Source organism: Sceloporus undulatus, chromosome 2 (genome assembly GCF_019175285.1).
Source record: "Sceloporus undulatus isolate JIND9_A2432 ecotype Alabama chromosome 2, SceUnd_v1.1, whole genome shotgun sequence".
Classification (NCBI taxonomy): Eukaryota; Metazoa; Chordata; class Lepidosauria; order Squamata; family Phrynosomatidae; genus Sceloporus; species Sceloporus undulatus.
In genome coordinates, this window is record NC_056523.1 from 6,176,592 (window position 1) to 6,186,905 (window position 10,314).

The window sequence follows — 10,314 nt, forward strand, 5'->3', positions numbered from 1 at the left end:
AGCGGCCGCGTTACGAATTAATTTCGTAACCCGAGGCACCACTGTATTTCACAATGACATATAGCAAACAAAATAATCTCATATCAATCTTATCATCCCAGTCTCCTTTCCTTCCTCCTTCATCATTTCTTTCTCTTCTTCTCACACACCTCCCATTCTTTCCATCTTTCCTTAACCATCCTTCTTCTCCTGCTTCTCCCAATCTTCACCCTTTCCTCCTCTCTTATCCCCATACTTTCTTCCGATTCCTTCAATTGTACTTCTCAAACCCTTCACACCTCCTCTAACCTTCTACACTTACTCTTGCCTTCCTAAATCTATGTCTATCTTTCCTACATACTTAATCTGAAGTTTCCTTAAACTTAAACTATTTTTCTTCTCCCGATACATTTCTCTCCTATACTGTATATAGCTTCTTGGGGGAATAACCAAGTAGGGAATTTTTGCATTCTTCTATTTTTATATTTCTTCCAGACCAGCAAAATATGTTTCCTCATGCAATGATTACTAAATATTTGGTTTGTTTTCTCTTTATCATATGCTAAATATCCATGTATGCCAAATTTTAATCCCTCCCCTCTTAAAACCACAGTTCCCAAAACCTGACCAGGGCTATTAGTTGAACATGGTCTCTTGGAGGTCTCACATTCACAGACAGTAGACTTGTTGGCAGATAGCTACAACAGACAGTCAGAGGCAGACAAGGGAAAGGATAGTATGGCTGTACAGTCAGCTCTCCACATCTGCGGCTTAGACTCATGGATTTGATGAGTCACAGTTTTTTTTTAATTTTTATTTTTTATTGTTTTGAACATATGTACAATAAAAAGCTAAAAAAACTGTACACAATATTTAAAAGAAGAGAGAGAAATAAAAGAAGAGAAGGGAGGAAAAGGAAAAACGAGTCGGGAGTGAAGGAGAGGGACAATAGGAAGGGAGGAGGGGAGAGGGTGGAAATGAGAAGATGTCTAATTAAGTTGTTGTTAAAGCAATAAACCTATTATTAATTATAAATTACTCTTCATATTTAATCCATGTTGTATTGTCTGGGTAATCATTATTATAAAAGGCTTCCTGTGGGGAGGTCCAGATAGAAATCTTACATATTATTTTATAATATTTTCAGATCCGGAATAAAGTTTTTCTGATAAAATGTGACTGGAAATCTTTATCACTTTGGGGAAAATCATAATATAGATAGTTGTGCCAACCTTGTCTCATATTTATACTCTCTAGTTTTAATAGTTTGGGATTTTTTAAAAAGAATCCACTCTCTGATCCACTGGAGAGAGCATGCATTATATTATAATTCAAAATTAGGGAGACCTAGTCCACGTTTTTCTTTTTTGTCCTGCATAACTGCAAATTTGATTCTTGGCTTTCTCCCTTGCCAAATGAATTTAGATATGACCTGATTCCATATTTTGAATGGGTGTTTATTAGTGATAATGGGGATAGTTTGGAATAAAAAATGCATTTTAGGAAGAACCGACATTTGGATTGTAGCTATTCTACCCATTAGGGATAATTGTCTCTTCTTCCACTTTTCAAGGTCTTTTTGATGAATATGTTCTCTCTAGGAATCTCTAGGCCCTGCAGGCTGACTCTGCCAGAGGTTGACCATAGAGTTGTGCTGGAGAACCTAAAAGTTCCTAGAGAAAACACTTCTCTAGGCTTTTGTAGGTCCAGCATGATTCTTAGATCAGCGTCTTGCAGATATTGGACCTAGAGTTGAACTGGAGGACCTGGAGATTCCTAGAGAAGTGTTCTCTCAGATAAAAAGAATAATGTTTTTTTATTTGCGTTTTCCCCACATTCATGGGGGTCCTTCACCCCTAACACCAGTGAATGTGGAGGGATCACTGTACTTAAAAAGTTTTATGGAAGCTAAAGTATTTGATTGTGGTCTGGTTCTTGGGTGCGTATATTTGCCCATTTACAACCCACATTTATCCATGGTTGTGTTGTAGCGGCTAAGCACTAGCTTCACACACCAGAGGTGTTGAGGACCATCCCTGCCATTTTCTGGTGGGAATAGCAATCCACGTTGCCTGAGTCTCACCTTCCAACATTCTGCTGTTCTTTTGTCCCTTCCCTTGAGCATCCCTTACAGTTCCTCTTTGGCATGTTTAAATTGTAAACCACTTTGAGACCTAAAAATGAACATTGAAAAACAAATCAAAGAAATGAAGCTTCCCTTCCCTTTCTTTCTTTGACATTTCACAGGAGATGCATCAGGGATGCTGGGAAGCTGTAGTAGCTCACCTCTTTGTGAAGACAGAAAAATGGTTCCCATGGAACATGGTCAGGTAAAAGGATGGAAATAGAAATGACCTGGATCTCATGGTGAAATTGTTCCCTGCTACGTCACCTGGACTCAAAACTTTTTTCCCTTCTTCTTTTCTGGTTCTGCCTCATGCGCTTGACAGACTGACCATCAAGGCTGGCCTGGGGACGGAGTCGAGGTGTGGCATCCACATGACGCATGCCCTGACTCTGCCCCAGGCTGGCGTGACACCACACTGCATTCCACACAGCACGCAGCGCCATGGTGCTCCTCTGGCATTGCTTTTTGCAGCTTCTTTTTGCACCGCAGAAAGCAGAGATCAAAGCCATGGCATGTAGTTGCTGCGGACCCAATTCGGCTAAAAGGCCACCCCTTAGGGATAGGTCACCGCTTAGGGACAGTCTATCAAGCCCCTAAGTCTCCTAATAAGAAGCCCATTGCCACTTCAATTGGCCTGGAAGCATTTATTTATTTATTTTCTGCTTCTTCTGGAACCACACTGTGTTTTCCATTCTGGGCCTGCCCTGTGTTCAAAGTGTCATTGGATACACTTAGGCCCCATTCTCACTGGCACTTTGCACTGAAAGGAACTGGGAAGCTTTGGTTTCTCCCTCCCCGAATCCTTGAATGCCCTCTCAGAGAAAGCAGGTTGAATTGAGGGCGCCTTTCCTGTCAATCAAATTTAGTTCCGCGATCGTCATAGGGGACGATCTTGCACTCATTGGCCCATTGGAAGTGTCCTTCCCCCCTCCTTTTTAAAAAAGGCACCTGTATGCACAGATTATTTCAAATTAAAAACCTTGTGTGTGTGTGTGTGTGTGTGTGTGTGTGTGTGTGTCTGTGTTGTGGTCATTGAGTCAGTGCAGGTTATGATTTGCCCTTGGCCCCGTTTTCAACCCCAAAATGCAAGCGAATGCCATCCCTGCATCCTGTATCCCCCTTCTTGTCACCTCAGAATGCCTCATACACATGTAGTAATAACAACAACAACAACAACAACAATAATAATAAATTTCTCACCTCGGAATGCCAGAAAAGGAAGCGATGCCATGCATTCTTTGCTTTTCCTAGGCTCCCCCTGAATTCCTTAGAGATAGTAGCAAAAGCATTCTGTGTATCGATTTGCCAGTTTGCCAAATTGGAAAGAGAAACATTGTAACATTCACATTATAGCATTCATTCTCAAAGGAAAAAGGCCTCTTGCAAAGCACTCCTTTCAGCATTTCCCCTTTGCTGGAGGTGAGGAAATGAAAGGGAAAGTGAACAAGCAGCTAGCCACATTCTATCTAAATATATATCTACCTCAAGCAAAAAACATGCGCATAGATGGAGAAAAATAATAATAAAAATAAAAGGGAAAAGTTATCTGCTGCAGAGCAGAGCCTTGGCTTGCTCTGTCCCTCTGACTTGCCCTGAATTGACCCCATCAGTCACCCTGATTCCCCCTTTTTGCCTCCTGTCATATCCCCCTTTTTTGCATCCTTCCTCCGGCTCTTTCCTCCTCCTCCGATGAAGGGAGGGAATGCTCGCCCTCTGCCCTCCCTCTGACCTTAATCCCTCCCCTGAACTTGACCCGATCATGATCGGGGGCAAGTTCATATTTTGTGGAACCCAGGTTTTTTCAAAAGAGATGGCTTTTGCCCCGATTCTGAATGACCCCTAAAGGGCATTTGCCCTGGAGCCCTGGTGGCGCAGTGGTTAAATGCCTGTACTGCAGCCATTCACTCAAAACCACAAGGTTGCGAGTTCAAGACCAGCAAAAGGGCCCAAGCTTGACTCAGGCTTACATCCTTCCGAGGTCACTAAAATGAGTACCCAGACTGTTGGGGGCAAATTAGCTTACTTGCTCATTAGCTTACTTGCTGTTCACCGCTATGATCTTTGGAATAGCGGTATATAAATAAAAACAAAACAAAACAAAACAAAAAACAAAACGCTTGTGCCTGCCTCGAAATGGATTATGACAGATTTGGGGCCAATATGAACTTCACGTGCAAGAACTGATTCCTGATCCGGGGTAAAGTGTAGTCTGAATGGGCCCTTAGTTTACATTGGGATTATGCTTAGCAGTGGAAGAACCCCACGGGAGACAGGGCCTTCCCACCGATGGCTTCCATGCTCTGGAACTGCTCTCTTTTGCAAACAGGCGAAGGTATATCTGTTCTAACAAGCCTTTGAGGAGTGATTGTTCAGGTGGGACAGGCCTTGTACAATGTACTGAATGTTCTGTTTGTTATTTTTCCTGCTGTGTAGTGTTCACTATTCATTACTGAATAGACAAAGAACAAGGTGAAGGGATTGGACCAACTTGGGTTTACATTGGATTCTGCTTAGCGATGGATGAAAGATTAAGTACAGTGGTACCCCGGGATACGAAAGCACCGCCTTACGAAATTCCCGGGATACGAAAAAAATCAATAGGAAAAAACTGTTCCGGGTTACGAAGGTTTTTTCGGGTTACGAAAAAATTTTTGGTGCTTTTCGGCGCTATTTCGCACGAAATCGCGGCTTTTCCCCATTAGCGCCTATGGCTTTTTCGGCTTACGAAGGATTTCGGGTTACGAACGCGGCGGCGGAACGAATTATTTTCGTAACCCGGGGTACCACTGTATCTGTGTATCAAACATTTCTTCTTTCAGGTGACCTTTGAGGACGTGGCTGTCTGTTTCAGTGAGGAGGAGTGGGCCATGTTGGAGCTGGATCAGCGAACTCTGCACAGAGAGGTCATGGAAGAGAATTATAAGATGGTGGCTTCATTCAGTAAGGATCCCTCTGCCTCTTGGTCAATAAATATGAGTTTAATAACTGACCCCTCTTTTTAGAGCCTTGCTGTATATAGGTGTGTGTGTGTGGGGGGTATTGTTCAGGGCCATGAGTCCCCTGTGTCCACTTTTGATCAGGATGAGAAGAAATTATTCCTCTCTGGTTGCTGTTTCTGAGGAGCTGGTCTTCACACTTACTCAAAAGTGGATCCAGTAGGATGGCTTATGGAAAGGACTTTTGTGGTCAGCAATCTCAATACAGTAACTGATGTTTCTTCTGTCCCAAGGCTGGAGGTGACAGTGTCACTACGGTGCTCTATGGCTCTGTGATTTGTACCCTATCCTAACTCTCTGGAGAGCAGAGTATCACATAGCTTTCCAACAACCCTGATAAGTAATGGTTAACAATCAAAATGGGGTATTTTAAGAATGGTTTCCAACTCTTTACAGTTATATACAATTTCAACAAAGAGAAATGGTCATCTGTTGGTGATGTTGGTGATGCTTTGATTTGGAGTTGGAGTGGATGGCCCTTGTGCTCTCTTCCAACTCTACAATTTTATGATTCTATGAAATGTAAGGAACTGCCCCTAGGCAGAAAAAAATGAAAGGCACAGATGGGAGGTATCTGCCTGGATAACTGTTCATGTGAAAGGAATCTAGGAATATTAGTAGACCACACGCTGAACATGAATCAGCAGTGTGATACGGTAGCCAAAAAAGCCAACAGGTCAGGAGGAACGTCACAACGGTCAGAGCCGTTTGAGAGTGGAATATGCTGCCCTGAAGTGTGGTGGAGCCTCCTCCTTTGGAAGTTTTTAAACAGTGTGTGGATAACTAACGGTTGGCGGTGCTTTGATTGCTGTTGGAATGCTGTGGATATAGTATATCTTGATTTCAGTAAGGCCTTTGACAAGATTCTCCCTGACATTCTTGCAAACAAGCTTGTAAAATGTGGGCTAGACAAAGGAACTGTTAAATGGATCTGTAATTGGTTGACCGGCCGAACCCAAAGGGTGCTCAACAATGGCTCTTTTTCATCCTGGAGAGAAGTGACCAGTGGAGTCCCACAGGGCTCTGTCCTGGGCCAAGTGCTATTCAACATCTTTATCAATGACTTGAATGACAGAATTGGGGGCATACTTATCAAATTTGCAGATGACACCAAATTAAGAGGAGTAGCTAACAGCCCAGAGGACAGGATCAAAATTCAAAATCACCTGAATAGACTAGAAAGCTGGGCTAAAGCTAACAAAATGAATTTCAACATGGAGAAATGTAAGGTATTGCACTTAGGGCCAATAAATAAATAAATAAATAAATAAAATAAAAAAATAAAAAAATTAATTGCATAGATATAGGATGGGGGACACCTGGCTGAATGAGACTATGTGTGAAAGTGATCTGGGAGTCCAAGTAGACCACAAGTTGGACATAAGTCAACAGTGTGAAGTGGCAACCAAAAAGGCCAATGCAATTTTAGGCTGCATCAATAAAAGTATAGTGTCTAGATCAAGGGAAGTAATAGTTTTAAGTACTGTCTTTTTGGTTTGCATTTTATAGTCTTTTTCACCATCAAATAAGTGATTTAGGAAGCACAGGACAGAATTGCAAAAAAGACTTTAAGGCCCAGTATAGACCTGGGCCGAAATTAGGATTATGTACACACTTCTATCGGCACATGGACACCATAATTCCATGCGCCCATCCATACAGGCCACGCAACGTTGATGTCCATGCCGTGCAGGGCCAAACAGCGCTGCACGGATGTCATTGTTGCGTGGGAGCATGCCAATGGCATACCCGCACAAGACCTAAAAAGAACCCACTGGGAGCGGGTTCCTTTTAGGTCTGCTAGAGGCCATGACATTTTGTCTCCTGTGGCCTCCGTCAGAGGCAGAAAGGGGCAGCGTCCCACCGCCTCTTTATGCCTGTCTGTATCCCCCCCTTAATTTCTTTGATGCTGATCCAATACAATCCACAATGTCAGTTAAAACTCAGCAAATTAGAATTTATTGCACACTGTTATCTGTCACAATATCCTTAACGTTTGGATGTGCTATGATGGGTGTTGTTATCTAACAACTTTTCAGAAGACTAAATATTCCTCACCTAATAATAATAATAATAATAATAATAATAATAATAATAATAGGTTTTATTTCTATTTTCTGGCCTCTCTCGATGAATTGAAGCAGGATTACAACAGTGTTTCAACAACAAAATCTAAAATTACAATTTAAAAACAATTTAAAACCATGTAATATCAAAGTATGACAATGCAATATTAAAAGCTGGATGAGGCAAGATCCTCTCCTCTCCTCTCCTCCAAAGCAAGATTCTCAGCTCTCCTTATCTCTCATTTTCTCACTCGTAACATTTATGCTAGTTGATTGATTTCATCCTTCCCTTCTCTCATAGCTTCTTATCATTTCTTTCTCTCTTTTTGGAGGTGATGATGTACAGGAGAGTGAAAATGGGGGAGCACCATGGAAAGGGTGGCTCAAGACAACTAGATATGAAGAGGGAAAAGAGCAGAGCATGAGAATGGAAGCAGAACAAAACAGAAGGAACCAGTGCCCTGCTGACTCCTGTGATATTCCAGTCCAAGGAAAAACAGATGAAAACAGGGAGATTGAGAAGTGTTTTATCAGTGAAAAATGCTTCCACCAGGCATCAGGCCTGAATGATAATATCACAAACTATATAGAGAAAGGACAACATAAATCACATCAATTGGAAGAAAGCTTTGGATGTAGTACACACCTTACTAGCCATGGAAAAGAACATATGGAAGAGAAAACGTTTGCATGCCTAGAATGTGGAAAAAGCTGTCAGAAAGGAGGTCTCAGTAGACATCAAAAAACCCTCATGGGAGAGAAGCCATATAAATGCCTGCAGTGTGGAAAAGGCTTTGCTGAAAAGAGCAGCCTCATTGGGCATGAAATGAATCACAGAGGAGTGAAACCCTTTAAATGCCTGGAGTGTGGGAAAGGCTTTGTTGAAAAGAGAACTCTCGCTGAGCATGAAATGAATCACAGTACAATAGTGAGACCCTATACATGCCTGGAGTGTGGAAAAGTCTATGCTACCAAAAGAAATCTAATTTGGCATCAAAAGACCCACAAAAGAGAGAAAAACTATAAATGCCTAGAATGTGGAAAGAGATTTAGCTACAAATTAGTCCTCAAAAAACATCAACATATTCATAGAGAAGACAAACCTTATACGTGGCTGGACTGTGGGAACAAATTTAGAAACACATCAACCCTGAAAAGTCATCAGAATAGTCACACAGAAGAGAAATCGTACACATGCCTCGAATGTGGAAAAATATTCAGTCAGAAAAGAGACCTCAGTAGACACCAAAACAACCATATGGCAGAGAAGCCATACAAATGTCTGGAGTGTGGGAAAGGCTTTATTGACAAGAGAAGTTTCATTTGGCATGAAATGAATCACAGAGGTGAAAAACAGTATAAATGCCAAGAGTGTGGAAAAGAATTTAATGAAAAGAGAACTCTAATTCGGCATGAAATGAACCACAGAAAAGAGAAAACCTACAAATGCCAGGAATGTGGAAAGAGTTTTAGCCGCAAGCAATCCCTCACAAACCACCAGCGTACTCATACAAAAGAGAAACCATGCACATGTCTGGAATGTGGGAAAAGGTTCCATCAGGAAAATGACCTGTATGCACACCGAAAAATTCACATGAAAGAGAAGCCATAGAAATGCCTGGAGTGTGGAAAAGGCTTTGCTGAAAAGAGAAGTCTCATTGGGCATGAAATGAACCACAAAGGAGAGAAACCCTATAAATGCCTGGAACGTGTAAAGAGTTTTAGCAGTGAACCAGTTCTCTAAAGACACCAGTATAATCATACAGAAGATAAATTATATACATGCCTAGAGTGTGGGAAGAGCTACAGCCATAGATCAACCCTCAAGAGGCACCAAACTATTCACACAGAGGGGGGAAATACACAGGGGCAGAAAGCTGCTCAGGATTTCATATAAATTCCCTCCCATCTAGTTTTACACTTGATTAAATAAATATTGAATGCTCTTTTTTTCATTTTCTTTAAGGAACAACCTGGCTGGTTAAGCTTAATACTGGCTTTGTATCCCTCACAGTGATCCACCAGCTTAGATGATATGGCGTCCTCTCTGGTTTCTCCATTTTCAGCAGTAAGGTCTTGTGTGTTTGTGCTTGTTTTAGAAAGTTCATTGGAATATGCTTGTTTTCTTTTACACTTTATAAAGGTTTCACATGGTCTCATATCTGAGGCATGATGTAGTGGTTTGACCTTCGGACTTGGACTCTGGGAACCAGGATGTGGCCATGGAAATCTATCGTGTGACCATGAACAAGTTACATTCTCTCAGCTTCAAAGGAATGCAAAGGCAAATTTTCTCTGAACAAATCTTGCTAAGAAAACTCCCTGCCTTTGGGTTGCCGTATGTTGGAAAAGATTTGGAGGCACATGGCATCATGTCTGAGGAGATGTCTTCAAGGCTTCCATTGATTTATGGCAATGCTGTGAATTTCATGGGATTTTACTAGAGAAGGAATATCTAGAGGAGGATTTTTACAGCCTTCCTCTGAAAAATATCTCTAGCACCAATAGTCCCTGATAAGTCTCCCTCCCAAAGACTAACCAGGCCTGACTCTGCTTAGCTTCCAAGATCAGGCAGGCTTTTGCAATATTTAGGCAGTACAGTACTCTGTACAGAAAAGAAAACAAAAATCTAAATCAGGGAGGAGATGGGCAGCATTTCCCCCTTACTCTGTATCTGCCTGTCTCCAGTATATTTGGACATCAGGAGACACACAACATTACTTTTGACCATTTTAGTTGGGTATATCCCAATTTTAAAAAGTTTGGAGGCAGTTGGGGTACTCTGGGTGTGTGAGAGAGAATCAAACTGCCACAGTTTTATATGATCTGGGGGCCAAAAAATGGATAAAATCAGCTTGAAATGGACAATTTTAAAAATAGGGAGCTGGGGGTTGGGCTGGCAAGACTTCATTTAGGGCCTCAAGAACCACATGCAGCCTGTGAAACCATATCAGTGCTATCAATATGGAAAGGCCCACCAAGTGGATTCAGATCTTAAGAGCTATCAAAGAACTTTCACTGGTTGTAAATATACACTTTCCTCCAGTGCAGGAAGAGTCCTAGTTCTAGCAATTGTCATTTTTTCAAAATTAGTCTGTTCATACAAGGGGAGACTTTTTAAAGCAGGTTTTGCAGAATGGATCCC

At 41.7% G+C, this 10,314-nt stretch overlaps 1 protein-coding gene across 1 annotated transcript in view; it reads left to right on the plus strand.

Annotated features, from left to right (window-relative positions):
• LOC121923375 (zinc finger protein 250-like) overlaps positions 1-8,781 on the plus strand; it is a 26,791-nt gene extending 18,010 nt beyond the window's left edge. The window contains exons 4-6 of the mRNA XM_042453732.1: positions 2,430-2,511; positions 4,927-5,047; positions 7,502-8,781. Coding sequence (XP_042309666.1) covers positions 2,430-2,511; positions 4,927-5,047; positions 7,502-8,781 — 1,483 coding nt within the window. The remainder of the gene's footprint in view (positions 1-2,429; positions 2,512-4,926; positions 5,048-7,501) is intronic.
• Positions 8,782-10,314: the final 1,533 nt, after the last annotated feature.